The 18,311-nt window shown below is 25.1% G+C and overlaps 1 protein-coding gene across 1 annotated transcript; it reads left to right on the top strand.

Annotated features, from left to right (window-relative positions):
• The first annotated feature begins 9,141 nt into the window (after window positions 1-9,141).
• Window positions 9,142-16,553, top strand: LOC145835160 (DNA repair protein RAD51 homolog 1-like). The gene is made up of 7 exons (XM_082942712.1): window positions 9,142-9,272; window positions 11,658-11,879; window positions 12,123-12,319; window positions 13,120-13,263; window positions 14,156-14,251; window positions 14,678-14,741; window positions 15,795-16,553. The coding sequence occupies exons 1-7, from the start codon at window positions 9,168-9,170 to the stop codon at window positions 16,008-16,010; spliced, it is 1,044 nt and encodes a 347-aa protein (XP_082798838.1). The 5' UTR covers window positions 9,142-9,167; the 3' UTR covers window positions 16,011-16,553.
• Window positions 16,554-18,311: the final 1,758 nt, after the last annotated feature.

Below are 18,311 nucleotides of genomic sequence, written 5' to 3'. Positions count from 1 at the left end.
ATAGACGCCACGGGTAGTGTTGTAAAAAATCCATCAAAAATGAAGGGAAAATTTTTTTACTACGCCATAATATTGCCTGGTGCTGGAAGAGGCAGACCATCTTTGCCAGTAGCCGAAATGCTAAGCAACGGTCACACAGTGCCAGATGTTTCAGGATTTTTAAGAAAATGGCTATACAATATTTAAAAATTTTCAAAGCTGCTGCCATATAAAATTGAAACAGACTTTAGTTACGTGTTCATACATTCGGTATTAAATGTTATGAACACAGAGTCATTAGATGACTATTTATTAAGGTTAGTAACTGTTGTAAAACTACTTTTATAAACTTATTTATCTTTAATTCTTTAACAGATGTTACAAAGGTGAGTACAGAAACGATAAAGTTATCGTTCACGTTTGCGGTGCTCATATAATGAAGGCTTTTATTTAGTATCAAGTTTGTATTGTGTTGTATTTAAGCAGTGTGATTTTTGTTTTTTTTTTTTTTGTTTACCGCCTGAAAATACTTTTTTACAATATCGTTATAGTGTTAAAATTAGTTTCATTTTTTCTTGTTTATTTAGAAATCATCTTGAAAACAAAGAAAAGTTGTTAAAAACAGTAAATACATTCAAAGCTATATCAATAAACCATAATGAGCAGAAAGACGGAGTTAGCTGTGGGCTTCATGTAGTTGAGGTAGAAGTATAATATATAAATAACATGTAAACAAAATTATAGATGACAGCGTATGACTTAATTTAATAAAAAAGTAAGATTCTTTTAGTAATAAATTTAATGAACAGGCTGCAGAAGAAGTATTTCTCACTTATCCACAGCTTCCACTATCAATACAGCTAACAACTGATCCAAATAAAAATCATGAAAAAAGGCTTGAAGTGGCAACTTGGTTAATAAATGAAGGAGGTAAAATTACTTTTTACTTCGAAGTTACTTAGTTTTTTATTTTTATAGTTTAACATATATACTTAGCTTGTAATACATAACACTCATATTAACTAAATTATTTTTATTTTTAGTCATAAACACAACTATCTGCTACAAATGCTTTATCCATACTCCAAGTTATAGGAATTGTAAAGAAGACAATTGTGATTGGGTAAGCTGTTTACATTTTTATGCTTAGTTGATTTTCGTTTTAAAATAAAACCTAATAAAAGTCAATATCAAGTTATTTAGACAAGCAATTTTTAGGTACAATGCGACAACTGCCTAAAATGGTACCACAAGTGCTGCCTTAAAATGCTGCCAGAACAGTTTAAACAAATTAAAGACTTAAAATTGTATTGGAGTTGCTCATTATGTAAATTTATGTAAGATGGTGATAAGTCACAATGAAATTGTGATACGACGTAATGACAGCATTTAACTTTCTTTTTAATATTCTGTGTAGAATGTTTTTTGATCAATACAGTTTTTCTATCTTTTTTAGAAATTAAAACAAGTTTATGATTAGAATAAATTTAATTAGTTTCGCTTATTGTTTTTTTTTTCGTTGAATACTAATAAAAGTACAACAACAAAAAAAATTCTTAATTTATTTAACAGTTAAATACAAAGTACATTTATTATAAAGTTAAAATAATTACATTGTATTAAAACAGTTAGTTGAATATACAAAACAAAAACTTAGTCGATTTTTCTACGAAGGTCAAGAGGTCGACTGGTTTTTTTTTATAGTGTTTGTTTTTATTTATTGAAACTTATAATCCAAAGAATAGAGGTTTATTAGATTAGCTGTGCGAAATATTACAAGGATATTATCAGTAAAAATTGAAATAAATCAAATAGTGTACGATAAATAATGGTTATACAACATTTTCATCTTAAACAGCCGATTATGACGTCAATAATTGTTTTTATTTTTTGAAACTTATAATCCAAAGAAAAAAAGTTTATTAGATTAGCTGTACGAAATATTACAAGGATATTATCAGTAAAAATTGAAATATTTCAAATAGAGTACGATAAATAATGGTTATACAACATTTTCATCTTAAACAGCCGATTATGACGTCAATAATTGTTTTTATTTTTTGAAACTTATAATCCAAAGAGAAAAAGTTTATTAGATTAGCTGTACGAAATATTACAAGGATATTATAAGTAAAAATTAATATATTTCAAATAGAGTACGATAAATAATGGTTATACAGCATTTTCATCTTAAACAGCCGATTATGACGTCAATAATTGTTTTTATTTTTTGAAACTTATAATCCAAAGAAAAAAGGTTTATTAGATTAGCTGTACGAAATATTACAAGAATATTATCAGTAAAAATTAATATATTTCAAATAGAGTACGATAAATAATGGTTATACAGCATTTTCATCTTAAACAGCCGATTATGACGTCAATAATTATTTTTATTTTTTAAAACTTATAATCCAAAAAAAAAGGTTTATTAGATTAGCTGTACGAAATATTACAAGGATATTATCAGTAAAAATCAATATATTTCAAATAGAGTACGATAAATAACGGTTATACAGCATTTTCATCTTAAACTGCCGATTATGACGTCAATAATTGTTTTTATTTTTTGAAACTTATAATCCAAAGAAAAAAGGTTTATTAGATTAGCTGTACGAAATATTACAAGGATATTATCAGTAAAAATTGAAATATTTCAAATAGAGTACGATAAATAATGGTTATACAACATTTTCATCTTAAACAGCCGATTATGACGTCAACAATTGTTTTTATTTTTTGAAACTTATAATCAAAAGAGAAAAAGTTTATTAGATTAGCTGTACGAAATATTACAAGGATATTATCAGTAAAAATTAATATATTTCAAATAGAGTACGATAAATAATGGTTATACAGCATTTTCATCTTAAACAGCCGATTATGACGTCAATAATTGTTTTTATTTTTTGAAACTTATAATCCAAAGAAAAAAGGTTTATTAGATTAGCTGTACGAAATATTACAAGGATATTATCAGTAAAAATTAATATATTTCAAATAGAGTACGATAAATAATGGTTAAACAGCATTTTCATCTTAAACAGCCGATTATGACGTCAATAATTATTTTTATTTTTTGAAACTTATAATCCAAAAAAAAAGGTTTATTAGATTAGCTGTGCGAAATATTACAAGGATATTATAAGTAAAAATTAATATATTTCAAATAGAGTACGATAAATAACGGTTATACAGCATTTTCATCTTAAACAGCCGATTATGACGTCAATAATTGTTTTTATTTTTTGAAACTTATAATCCAAAGAGAAAAAGTTTATTAGATTAGCTGTACGAAATATTACAAGGATATTATCAGTAAAAATTAAAATATTTCAAATAGAGTACGATAAATAATGGTTATACAGCATTTTCATCTTAAACAGCCAATTATGACGTCAATAATTGTTTTTATTTTTTGAAACTTATAATCAAAAGAGAAAAAGTTTATTAGATTAGCTGTACGAAATATTACAAGGATATTATCAGTAAAAATTAATATATTTCAAATAGAGTACGATAAATAATGGTTATACAGCATTTTCATCTTAAACAGCCGATTTTGACGTCAACAATTGTTTTTACTTTTTGAAACTTATAATCCAAAGAGAAAAGGTTTATTAGATTAGCTGTACGAAATATTACAAGGATACTATCAGTAAAAATTAAAATATTTCAAATAGTGTTGAATATGAATTTTAGCCTTTGAATATGGAGCCAACTATAGAATCGTCATATAAATAAAAGTTTTTTGTCATCATCAAAAATTTTTTTATTAAAAAACACATTGAAAGTAACTTTACAGTATCTTTTTAATGTTTTTATACTATTAAACACAGATTCTTATAAAAAATAAGCTTAAAATTAAAAATAGACCCAAAACAAAAACGAGTACTTTTTTTTTACCTGGAAGTAATTTTGAAAACCTGGAAAAAATTTTGAAAAAATGAGTGGCAACCCTGCTTTTAGTTTGTTCTATCCATAATGATCCTTTGATATAAATCTGGCCCTTAGTTTCCTACTTTTTTCCATAAAGCCACTTTAAAAAAAAATAAATCTTTGACCCATCTTTCATAAAAGTAATTTCAAATACACTTAAGACCTTTTTTTTGTTCTGCATCATCAACTCCACAATAACTAGATTAAGTTTCCAATTATGGCCCTCTGTGGCCCTATTGAAGCTTATTGTCCAAGGGGGCCATATGTCCTAATTTGGGGTACCCTAATTCAGACAAACTTTGATTGCCAATATCTAATTAAAATTTTGAAATTGTTTTTAGCTTGTTTGTATCTGACAAAAATAAAATGAAAAAGTAATTTTCTGTTATTCTAAAGAAAAAAAGTCTTATATATAAGAGTTACCACACACTCAAGAAAACTCAGGAAAGTTTTTGAAAACATCAGTATATTTAACTTTTTAACTGTGGCAGACTCCAACTAGTTAGTTTTTTTTTTAAACTCAATTTTTTAAATCTCAGGAGAGTTTTTTTTCTAATTTTTTAATGAGAGTTACATTTTTTGTTATTTTACCACCAATTTTCTTAAAGAACTTTAATTTTATTAATTTTGAAAAGTTAAATTTATTTTTACTTTTAAAGTTTAAAAAAAATACCATAAATGACTTAGGATAGGTTTAGAATCAAAGAGGTGCTGGCAACCCTGATATAAATGCTCAAAATAATTAGTTTGATTTCAAAAAGTTCTATATTTATTTTTTTTGTAAATACAGTTTCTCTCAAAATTCTGTAAAAAGGTTTTTGTTTAACATTAAATTTTTAGGTAAATGAAAGCATGAAAGTTAAGGGCACGGGTAAAATCATCTTTTTCACAATTTAGTCTTATTTTATTGAGTTTTAACTAAGATACAAGTTAGGTTTTACGGATTTTAAAAAGCTCTTATTTGAGATATAGCCAGACAAAGTCGAAGACTACAATAGGTTCCTTATGGGAGGCACAAACTAAGACAGAAAATAACTAGATTTCACTAAAAATCTATCTCCTACGTTTTTAAAGCTTATTTATTTTACGCTTATTGAGCTAACTTATAAGAAGTGTTCCTTGCAATATATAGAAAATTCTGTGTGAACAAAATTAAAAAAGATAATACTTTTATTACACTAACCTGCTTTATTTGTTTATTTTTTCATAAAGTTTTATTTTTTAGTTTATTTTAAATTCTTTCTGACAGAAATTTGTAAATATTGAGTAAAACATTTCTTAAAAGTTTGAGAGTTTTATCTCAAAAAATGTAGGAAAAGATAGATGTTTAGTGAAATAATCTTTTTTTTGCAGTTTTGTTTGTGCCATCTATAAGTAACCTATTGTTGCCTCTGACTTAGACCTGTAATATCTCAAATTGTTTTTGAATTTTTAAAAACTTAAAAAACGCATCTTGTTGCTTAGTTAAAATTATATGATAAGATCAAATTATAATACAACTAATAAACCCCCAACCTCTATGCCCTTAATTAAGTAGTAATTCTTGAAAGATGTAGACAAATGTTTTATTTTTCTGTTATTTTTTCACTTAAAATTTCTTTAAAAAATTTTCATATTTTTCTTTAAGTTTAGAAATGTACCATGAAGTTTAAAAAAGTAAAAGAAAATTCAAATATACTTTTTTTTGGACACTTCTTATTTCTTTAACATCTTGGTGAAGTTTAAAACTTCTTGTTTCTAAGTTTGTAACTTTCAAATATTATAAAAGCTTGATATTAAACTGTTGAAATACTTCTGTAATACTACTGTATATTTGATGAATAATTACTAATATTTATTAACAAATATTAATAATTCAAATAAATTACATAAATTAAAAAATTGTTAAGGTCATAGGGGTGGTAAACCATGTTTTTTACAAGTTGATCTTATTTTAGAGTGTTTTTCTAAGCTTCAAGATGCTTTTTATCGTTTTAAAAAATTCAAATTATTTTTTGAGATAAGACCAGTCAAAATCAGGCTGCACAATAGGTTCCTTATGGGAAGGGAAAACTAAAACAGCATAAAAAGACTATTTCATTTAAAATTTATCTCCTCCTACATTTTTCAAGCAATCTTCTTCAAACTTTCACAGTCTAATCTTTATACAATAACAAAAAAACGTTACTTTGGAATTTAAAAAAACTTGAGTAAAAAATTTTTTTTGAAAATAAAACACTTTTTTTTGTTAATTTTTGTAATAAAATTTTATTTTTTCAAATTATTAAAATTCTAAAGTAACATTTTTTCCTTTTATTATAAGGAATGTTTCCTGAAAATTTGAAGAAGATTGCTTGAAAAATGAAGGAGGAGATAGATTTTTAGTGAATTTTAAAATTTCCAAAAAATTGACCCCAAAAAATTTGCAGTCGATACTTTTATATGGGAAAGTTTTTACAAAAAATTAAATATCTCAAAAGTTAAATGATATTTTTGAATTCTATAAAAACTGGCTTGTAGTTTGAACATAAAAGCCAAAATCAGTTTTTGTAAAAAAAAATGTTGGACCCCCTATAGCCTTAAATAAACACAATTAAAATAAAAACATAAATTTATTTTAATATTACCCCACCAAATTTTATACTAATTAAAGTTTGAAATATTACATCTATTTTTTTTTTCATGATTTTTACAATTTGATTAGTTGTTTCGAATTTAAAGGTTACATGACAATTCAAATTTGGACAACTCAAATTCCAACAACTCATTTCTTAAATAAAAATTTATAAGACTATTTCTCAAAAAGTAATACAAATTAAAAAAATAATAATAAAAATGTATGTAGATGTTATTAAAATCTACAAGCCACTATTTCTTTTTTTAAAAATCTTAAATTTTTTACAATTATTAAAATTACTAAAAATAAAAATATATCAAAATAAATTAAATATTTTGCATAAAGAAAAACATGGCTTGTAGATATCAACAGGAACTACATATGTTTTTTTTATATTTGACAAATATATATTACTTTTTTCATTTTGGCCCTTTCAATCTTTTTTAATAATTTGAATTGTCTGAATTTGAATAGTCAGGCACTCAAATTTAAGGTACATGGTTTGGGTAGTTGAGTCAAAAAGTTTGTTTATTTTGAAATATGGTCAGCAAAAAATGTTAGATGTAAGTTTTTTGTTTAAGTAGTAAATTAAATTGTGCTAGTAAGTTTTTTTTTTGCTGAGCTAGTGTAAGAAAACATTCAATTGCTTTTTTTGTTTATCTTTGCAAATAAGAAAAAAATTTGAAGAAGATTGGTTAAAAAATGAAGGAGAAAATAGATTTTTAATAAAATAGTCTTTTATTCTGTTTTTGGTTTGTGCCTTCCATTAGGAATCTATTGAGGTGACCAACTTTGATCACTTATATCTCAAAAATTACTTTGAATTTTTTTAAGTGATCAAAAATGTCTTATAGGTCAGGTAAAACTCTATAAAATAGGATCAATTTGTAAACATCAAGTCAACTCTCCCTATATCCTTTAGCTAAAAACTTGATCTTATAATTTTTAAGTTTACATAATGGATGTTTTCAGAAAATTGAGCTAAAATTTTCTATAAGTTTCTTCAAATCACCTTTAACTTTGCACTAGGTGTTTTTATAACATTTTATGAGAATAAATAATCATAAAGCTGAAAATCAAAATTATTAAGGGTATTGGGGGGTTAAAACACTTTTTCACAACTTGATCTTATTTTATATTGTTTTTACTAAGTTACAAGATGCTTTTTAAACATTTTAAAAATTTAAAATATTTTTTGATATATATGCGGTCAAAGTTGGAGGCAACAATATGTTCCTTTTGGGAGGCACAAACTAAAATGGCAAATATAGATTATTTCACTAAAATTCTATCTTCTATATTTTTGAGTTAACTACCTCAAAATTTCAGGAAGTGTTCCTTGATATATATTGAAAATTTTGTTGGAAAGAATTAAAAAAAACAGTTCTTTTTTTTTCTGGTAAAGTTTTTTTATTTTTAAGTTTTTTAAACTTTGTTCTGTATGCCCTTAAAGTTTTTTGACAGAGCTTTTAATTCATGGCAACAAATTTATTGACTTAGTTATTGTAATTTACTAAAGTTGAAGAAGGATTTTTTTCAGATAATTAAAAATATTTTTTTTTTTTGAATGATATAAAAGTTTTGTTTTTATTTCAATTTATTGTAAAATTTAACATTGATATTACTTCATATTTTAAATGAAGTTTATTTCAAGCTTACTTATTTTGATCAGTTGTTGCTTTTTGACTTTTTAGTTTGTATTTATTTCAATATATGAGTATAAATTATTAAACTTGTTGACTCTTTTTTTGTTTTTCTGAATATATTGATAACACCTATTATATTATAGTTTGATACATACTATTTAGTTCTTAATTTTTGAGAATGTGAAATAAACTAGCCTTTTAAGCTTCTTCAGTAGAAATATTTAAAATTATTTTAATGATAATCATTAAAACAGCTTACTGTTATGCTTTTTAGTTATTAAAGTTAATTTTCAAAATAGTTCATAATCAGTTTACCAGATTTTAACAATTTTCATAACTATTTAACTTAAAATCCATAAATTCATATATAATTGAAAATTAATGACTTGCAGTTATAAAAACATCCAATAGTTCAACAAATTTTTTAATTTCAAGTTAAAGTTTCTCTAGGATACCAATTTCATTATAAGTTTTTCTAAATAGTTATGAAAAATAGTTATATATTTTACATTTGGATAATTATATTTTACTTCTTTGTTTTACCAAATAATATTAGTCAAAAGTATTAATTTTAAATTTTTTTTGGATCAATTGCTGTAACGGTAACTAAACTAGTATAGCACATAATTTTAAATTAAAATTTCCTCTATTGCACATACAGTTTTACAAAAAATGTTTTTAAACTAATTATTATTTTTTTAATTTTGTATAATTTTTAAAGTATCTTTCAATTTTTTTAATGTTTTACATAAAGTAATATGAATAATTAGCGAAATGTAATTAATTATATTGTTTTTTAGTAATTACCAACATAGGTTTCAAAAATTATTAAAGTATAACTAGTTTACAATAATCCTTCTTTTTAGATGTGTTATTATATCAAAAAATTCAAACTAGAACAATTTAACAGTATGTTATTCTTTTTATTCTAGTTATTGTTACAGCTAATGTTATGATTTACTACAAATAATTTTCTTTCACAGATTTTATATTACTAGTAATTAAAAATGTCAGCAGCTCAACAATCAAAGAAGCAGAAACAAAATGTTGAAGTCAATCAGCAAGAAAGTGACACAGAAGAAGAAGAATGTGGTCCAATTCCCATTGCAAAGGTTTGAAAATTATATTTTTCTATTACTAAGGTTTCAAAATGTAATATTCCTATTGTTAAGGTATAATTTAAAATAATATATATTTCTTTTGTTAGGTTTTTTTATAAATCAAAAATACATCCTTACTGCTATGGTTATTAAAATAGTTAAAGTTATATTTTCCTACTGCTAAGTTATTTTTTTACAAAAGTTTAAATAACTAGAATTATATGCTTTTGGCAAGGTTACACATATATTCCTACTGATATAGTAAAAAAAATCAATACATTTTCTAAAGTTGAGTCCTATGTGTACCAACTTCTTTGCTAAAACTTGGGAAAATAAGGCACAAACGAGTATTTAATAGTATAGTTAAAGTTATACATGTCAAAGTGTTGCTTAAAATGAATATTTTGCAAATTTTAGAGTAGTATGTGGTCAGAAACAAGATTTTTAGTTGATTGTCAAAGATTTTTGTAGTTTTTTTCTTTAACATTTGTCCTAGTTTTTAGTAAATCATGGGGTTGCCATAAAACCTGGAAAGTATAAAATCCTCAAATTTGACAATTTAGTATAAAAAGACCAGGAAAACCTTGAACTTGAGAAAATTTAAGAAACCTGATTTTAAACAACTTTTTAATATTCAGTTATGAATTTTCTATAACATTTGAAAAATTTATTGTAAACAATACTTTTTGTATTGTTTGGTATTTTATTTACTATAAAATGTATTGAAAGTAGCATTTTAATCTTTTTATGCTGTTTCAGAGAGTTTTTAAACTTTAGTTATTTTTTTTAAATGATCAAAAAAGTTTGTATTTCAAAAACCTTAAAGAAAATCTATAATAAAAATTCTAAAAATTTATTGCAACCCTGTAATTAACGAAATAGTAAACTGTTTTTTAATTAGTTATTAATTTAAAGCAGAGCATGCAACAACATTAAGAAAAATGATGGAGTATTATTAGATGGTTACTACTTTTTCAGAAAAATTTGAAACTTATGAAAAACTAATACAAATTTTTTAAAATTTAATTTAGAAATTTCAAGTTTTGATTAATATGTGTGTTATTTTACTTAGTTATATTTGTTTTATGTTTCTTTAAATTTTAAACCATAGTTAATCATTAAAAAATTCTACCTTTTAACTAACTTCACTACTAAAACTAGTTTATAGTTTTTGGTAAATTAAACTAGCATTTTGCTGTATTAAACTAGCAACCTTTTAGTATTAATGACATGTTAAATATTTTTAAACTAAGACAAGCATTTATAAACAAGCTTGACAAATAAAAATATTTTTCTTTTTGTCAGATTAAATATAGTGCTGTAATTTTTTAAATGAATCTTATAAAAATCTTATGAATATAGTTTGCTTGAAAACTGTAGAAAAACTTAAAGAATATTAAATTAGTTTTTTGCTTTTTTTTATTTTGATCTAGTTAAGTACTTAATTAAATAAAAAAGAAGTATTAATTTTTAAAAAAGATTGAATAGTTGGCAATTTGAGCAATGCTGTAATAGTCAAAAAGGATTATTACAGCATTGACTTGTTATAAGTGACTTGTTTTTTTAAATGTTTGAAGCACCTATGCTAAGATATTTAAACTTTTTTTTTTTATTTTGTACCGAGATTAAATAAAAATAACCAAGGAAAATTATGAAGTATATAAAACAATTACAGCAATACAGTAGCACAAGAAACTAATGTAAAACCTATTAGTTACACAAACAAAATATTTTTTACACTCTTTTATGTTATGAAATTAAAAAAAATTTTTTAATAATTACAAAATTATTACTGACTAACATCTAAAAAACTTTTAAAAGTGCAGTGTCAATCACATATAGTCAAATAAAAAACACATAAACAAAATCCACAGTTGTGACAATGACCTAATAAAACATTTTATTCTCATAAGATGATTTTTAGATTTGTTATTTTAAGAGAACATTATAAAAAAAAACTTTATAAACAAATCCTGCTACAGCTTGAATATGAAGCACAGACTAATTATATTTTTATTCATTATAAGATTAAACTGTAGTTTTACTGATATTTTGATAAGTAGTTCTGATAAAAAATATGGAAACATTCAACTGTAACAGTGATGAAAAACTAATTATCATAACAATATTTTGCTACAATAAGATAACAAAGTAAATTAGCATTACATTATAAACACTTTATAGCTTGAAACGAGCAGTATCTGCCACAATGATGTGAAGAAACTTAGGAAGAACTTGTTATAAAAAAAATATATACTTTCTTTCCTAAGTTAATCTACAAACGTTATAAATTAAATAACCAATACTAATATAAGAGCTTGAAGCGTATTAGCCAATGAAAGGTATGTTAAGAAACATTATTTTCATATATTAATGTAGTATTAAACCGTTTTACAGCTTGAATCATGCGGGATTTCTCACAGTGATGTCAAGAAACTAATGGAACACGGATACCACTCAGTTGAGGCGCTGGCTTACGCTCCCAAGAAGGAACTGGTATCGGTGAAGGGGATTTCCGAAGCAAAAGCGGACAAGATAATACTTGAGGCCGCCAAACTGGTGCCGATGGGATTCACCACGGCTACTGAGTTTCATCAAAGAAGAGCCGAAATTATACAGGTTTGATTTAGATACTTTTTTTAACTTAAACATATAGTTCATTATAAATTAAATAAAACAGTTTTTTGTTTATATTCAAGTTCAACCATTTTTCTAAAGCATTAAAATGGTCATCACATAATTGTGTTTTTGCTTCAAACACAGTAAGGCTAAAACTGAATAAAATACTTGTACAGCTGGTACATTTTATCATACTTGAAAACTTATGGCAAATTGTAAGTAATTTTTAATGTCACTTTTTAGGTAACAACGGGGTCAAAAGAGTTGGACAAACTTCTGCAAGGAGGACTCGAAACGGGATCGATCACGGAGATCTTCGGAGAGTTCAGGACTGGGAAGACGCAGCTGTGCCACACCATAGCAGCTACTTGTCAGCTGCCTATTGAACAGGGTGGCGGGGAAGGAAAGTGCATGTATATCGATACAGAGGGTACTTTCAGGTGAATGAAAAAATATTTATTTTTGTGTACTCATTTAAGTTGGCGATTCGAGTTCTAGTATTTCTGAATCGTTGTGAATTATTTGTTTTGATAAACATATCTTTTAAGAAAAAAACCATCATAATTTTATTAATTAGACCTTTTGGAAATTTTTTTATTATTTTTATTTAGAAACTATTTTTAAATATTTGGCTTAAAAATATTTTTTTTAAACTTACTTAAGTATAGTCATTTTTAATTCTTATGAATCTCCTCATATCTTTTAATACTTTTGATTAATAATTAAAGAAAAAGTTTTACCAGCTTAAAATCATTCATAAATCAGACCTACATGAGCATTTTTTCAAATCTAAATAGTTTTTGAGGAATGGCTCCTTAGATTTGTTTAAGGTTTGAATTGTCAACCATTTGAATGTTTTAAATATTTTATGAAACTTAACGAATACTCATGGTTGTTATAGTTAAAATACGAACTCTATCAAAATAATTAAAAATGTGTTAAGTGTTTTATGTAGCATATTTGAAAAGTAATAATGGAAGAAAACTAAACTAATTGAGTTCATAATTTTTTTGTGTTATGTGTTTTAGTCTTCTTCTATTTGTAAAAGTGGGTTGATCTAACAATCATTACTATTGAATAGTTATAACTAGCAGTAAATTTTTTTTTGTAAAATTTTTTCAATTTAACAGTTAGTTCTATACATTTTTTTATCAGACCAGAACGTCTCCTTGCAGTAGCGTAAAGATACAAATTGAACTTGTCAAAAACAAAATAATAATTAGTGTACAATTTATTTCAGGCCTGAAAGATTACTTGCAGTAGCGGAAAGATACGGATTAAACGGTTCAGATGTTCTTGACAATGTTGCTTACGCAAGAGCTTACAATTCAGATCATCAATCTCAATTGCTCATGCAAGCTGCCGCTATGATGTCAGAGACAAGGTAGAATTTAATTATATATTTTGTTTATAATAATTAAATTCATCACCCACAAATGCTATGATGTCTTGCGATGTTTAAAACAAATAATTTTTAATTATTTATTTAATTTGTTACAACTGTGATCAACTAAATATTAATGCAAGCTACAGCTATGACCTCAGAAACAAGAAGAATGTTTTTGAAAATTTAGTTTATTGTTTATAATTGTGGCCAGGTGTATTTGCTAGTTTTTTTATTTATTTAGTTTTATTGTATTTTTTCTAATGTGGTGTTTTAATTGTTTAGCAATTAATCCTGATCACAAAAATATTAATTAACTTTAGAGTTATAAAAAAATTTTAAGAAAAGGGTATTCCTATTTTAAATTAGTCTAAGAAAAACATTTTTTCAAATTTCAAAATTTAGAGTAGTTAACAGGTATGGTTATACTTTTTGGTAAGCGATGCTATATTATTTGTATACGTTTGATTATTTTTATGTTACTTATTATATAATTAACAATACTTGAAAATACTATTAATACAAACATTTACGCAGTATTGATAGTTGATGACAAGTTAAACATTCAATGTTTTCTAATTTAAATTAAATTATAACCAGTCTAACTTTATAAAATTATACTATTACAAGTACATTTACAGAACTGGTCGTTTATAAATACAAATTATTCCTATTTACTTTAAAAATTTGCAGCATTACTTGTAAAGAGTTGATATCGCAACTTTCTAAACTGATAAATGATTATTACCAACAGATACGCAGTACTTATTGTAATAATAAGTGCAACTGATCTTTATACTACTGATTACTATATATTGTAAAGAGATACGCAGTTCTTATTGTTGATAGTGCCACTGCATCATATAGAACTGATTATTAAATAATGTTTCAGATATGCAGTTCTTATAGTCGACAGCGCCACAGCTCTTTACAGAACAGATTATTCTGGAAGAGGAGAACTTGCCAGTAGACAAATGCATCTGGCTAGGTTTGTTGTAATAGTTTTTATTTGTCTTGTATTATAAATAATATTATGATGAACTTGATTCGTAGGTAGTCTAGTTTTTCTGCTAACAATTTTAGTTTTGCATAACAAAGCAGCTTAAAAATAAATAGCCTCTATAAAATAAAAGTGAATTTTTCTAAGTGTTTCAGAAGATAAATATAAAAAAGTTTGAGCTTAAAAATTTAGACAAAAATTATATTTTATCTTATATATTTTTTTTTCTACTCCATTTCTTATTATTGTTTTAATTGGTTTATGTTATGATCTAACTTTTAGTTTTTATTTTAAATCATCAGGTAAAATTAAATGAAAATAAAAAAACAGCTTAAATTTTTATAAGTCTCTAACTTTGTTGTAATGTACAAGTAAATTGCACTAAAATATTTATTTTATGTATACGTTTAACAGATTCTTACGAACTCTTTTGAGATTAGCAGATGAATTTGGAGTGGCTGTAGTCATTACAAATCAGGTAAAAAATTATTAACAAATATTACATTACAATATCAAGTACACAATAAAGTCAATTTATTGTGTACTTAGTATTTTACTAACAACAAATATAAATCAAGTATGAAAAGTTTATATGTTAGCATACAAAAAACATTTGTAATCTAGTACTAAATTGCATTTTAAAAACTAACTAAATTATCTTTATATACTTGTTGTTTAGCAAAACTACCGACATGTATATGAGTAGCAACATGTCATTTCTTTAGTCAATTAGAAAATTATAATTTTCCAGAGAACATGTTATTTATGCACGTGGTTTTAATCTTCCTGACGTTAGAAAGTTCTTTAAAAGGATGCAGCAGGGTTTTCCTAACTCTTTTTTCAAATGGCCCCTTTAACTTATTAAAAAGGTTATTTCCACCTCCAAAAAGACTACTCAAAAAATTACCGTTAATAAACACCTAAAACCTTTTTGTTTGCTTTAAAATCAAGTGTGAGTTCCGAAATTACTTATCAAAACACCTATAACATTTTTTTCTTTTTTGCTCTCCATCTGTAACTCAAGAATATCGAGTTCAAGTTTCAAAATTTTATGACTGCCCAAAATTTTCAAAATGCCCACCCCTTTACTAGTTATTGCCCCCCGACTTACTAAAATGATCCTGGATTAAAGTAGAACCAAACGTTTCTAACTTGTAAAAAGTATAGTTTTGGAATGCTTTCTAAAATTTCATAATATACTTATAGTAAAATAATAAACAGTATATAGATACACACTATAAAAATTTATAGAGTTTTCAGGTGTTGCCTAATATATTTGATCACCTCAGCAGAATGATTAAAGAAATTATGTTTGTTATAATTTGGATTTAAATTAATAAGCAAATAACACCTCTTAACAGGTAGTAGACGGTAGGGACGGTTTTTGATTCATAACATAGAACTTAATTATATATCTCTTTTAAATAGTACGTACAAGTAAATAACAACACCCTGTTTTTCGGTATATTACATTCAAGAGACAATTTCTAGGTAGCAGCGCAAGTATAAATATATTATAATACCCTTTCAGGTAGTAGCCCAGGTAGACGGTGGAGCTATGTTCTGCGCCGATCCGAAGAAGCCCATCGGCGGCCACATAATGGCGCACGCGAGCTGTACAAGGTTGTATTTGCGCAAGGGCAGGGGAGACACTCGCATCTGCAAGATTTACGATTCTCCCTGCTTGCCGGAGAGCGAAGCCGTGTTCAGTATCAACGCAGATGGTATTGGCGATGCCAAGGATTGATCTTGAAAAGTTTTAATAATAAGTTTGTATTTCAACTTTTGCTGGGCCGTTGCATTTCGATGATTTGAGGTTTTTCTGTTGTATGCTTTTGAAAGCTGGAAACATTTTTTTTTACATAGAAAGTTGCCAAGAATTAAGATTTTACAACTAAGAACATTTTTATATAACTTTGCAGAAATGTATTTTGTTGACTTTTGATAAGCAGTTGAATTTAAGCTTTTTTTTTAATACAAATTCTTGAGTAATTTTAGAACAATTAAAAGAAACTTGTTGTTAGAAAACATTAGGCCAACAAGTCATTTATTAATTAGTTAACAACATTTTTATTTTTTTAGTTATTAATTTTCAAGAACTGACATAGTTTCTGTTTTTTTTTTCTGTTTTAAAAAATAATTCCGGGCTTACATACATTTACTGCTCATAAAATGTTAGTTCTTATATAAGTGCTTTTTTTTTTGAAATGTGTTTGGTATTATTTTGACTTGTTTGATTCTCGTTATAATTGACTTTTATACATTTCATTTTTTTCTTTAAACATTTAAAGCCAGGTTATATAAGTTAATAAGCAAGCTAAAAAACGTTTGACATTAGCAGACTATCAACTTTCATTGGGTATTTAAATAAAGTTAGTTAATAGAACTTTTTACTGAAAAAGATAGTACAGTTATTTTATCAGTTCAAGTTTTTCACTTAATTTACATTTAAAATGTTGAAAATCCTTGTAAATTTTGCATAAAGTTTTGACAGAAAATAAATAAACCCTCTTTATTATAAATAAATGAAGTAGTTATCCAATGCTATTTAGTTTTAAGGTGTTAGCAACCAAAAAGGCTAATAGATTAACAAATAAAAGTAAGTTTTTCAAATAAAGTTAAATGTAAAAACTTTTAAAAATTAATGTACACAAGTTTGAACCCTCCAATTTAATCTAAAAACATTAGTACAAAAAAAAACAACATGTTATTTTTTGTAGTTTAAATGTATTGCTAAGGCTTAAAAGTATTAAGTAAGTTATTATATACAAACCATTATGTTATTTTGAATAATCGGTTTTGAAATACTATCAACGATAAAATAATTAGTATTACTTGCAAATTATTTTTAAAATTGTAATGTATTTTGGATTTGACAAAAGATTAACGATGGTCTTTATTAAATGGGTATTTCTGTACCATAAGTAATATTCAATGAAGCCCATTTAGATATTTTTTTCTTTTCTCTAAGCTTGAAAAATTATTTTCAAAGACAATTATATGTTTCCAAAGTAACTTTATAATAACTATTATTTAATTTAGGTGATTTTAATTTTTAAATTTCTCTTGGACATTAATGTAATATTGGCGTTTGGTAATTTTTCTAGAACAACAGGTTATGCTAACTTCATGAGTTTTTAAAATTGCATATTAACTAGATTTAAAAAAAAATTTCACTGTTGTAAAACCAGCGTTAAATTTAAATTTTATTTATGATACATTTTTATAAAAATTTACAAGTAACAACTTTGAATGTGTTGAAGGCGTATGAGCTGTACAAGCATATCAGCTAGTTAATAAAAAAACATTGTCAAGTTGTGATATGTAATATATCAACTAATTTTCTATTTAGTTTATTAGAATAGATTTATAAAATTACTTCTCAGTGTAAGTTTTTCATTAAACCTTTAAGTACTATTAGTAATTAAAAATTCAATTTAAAAATGAGTAATCAGATGAAAATTAAACTGTTGTTTTTATTTATTTTTCCTACAATATCATTGGTCTGCAGAGTTAAGTTCTGTTTTAAAAACTTTTAATTTTAGTTGATAAATCTTCACATATAACGCCTCTGCTTTGAAAACATGTTCTTTTTTGGTAACAAAGTTTGACTTTTATCAAACTATTATATTTAAATGATATACTATGTGTTGTAAAACCAATACACAGTTATCTCTTATTCAAGAGTAGAATCAATATAATTTATTTCTTAAAAGTTTGAAACAATAAACAAAGTTTCGCTCAATGTGCTCATTAGTACTACCATTAATATCTAGAAAGATATGGTAACCAGTAATTGAAAATAGTATGTAAATAAATCAAACAAAAAACATTTACTTTAATTACAAAACAAATTATTATCTTAAGGCTGAATTTTTGGTATACTTTAAGTTATAAAAGTATAATCTGTAATCGATCTAATTATTTTTAGTGCAAGACATTACATTTAGATTATACTTTTGAGTAAGCGAAAATGTAGTTTTAAGCCACTCCTTACTAAATATTGTGAACTTACAAGTTATGCTTAAATACTAAACTTAGTAGTATA

Source organism: Thalia democratica, chromosome 4 (genome assembly GCF_965202585.1).
Source record: "Thalia democratica chromosome 4, ktThaDemo2.hap1.1, whole genome shotgun sequence".
NCBI classification, from domain to species: Eukaryota; Metazoa; Chordata; class Thaliacea; order Salpida; family Salpidae; genus Thalia; species Thalia democratica.
The sequence above is the reverse complement of the archived record's forward strand: the minus strand, read 5'-3'. Positions and strand labels throughout refer to the sequence as shown.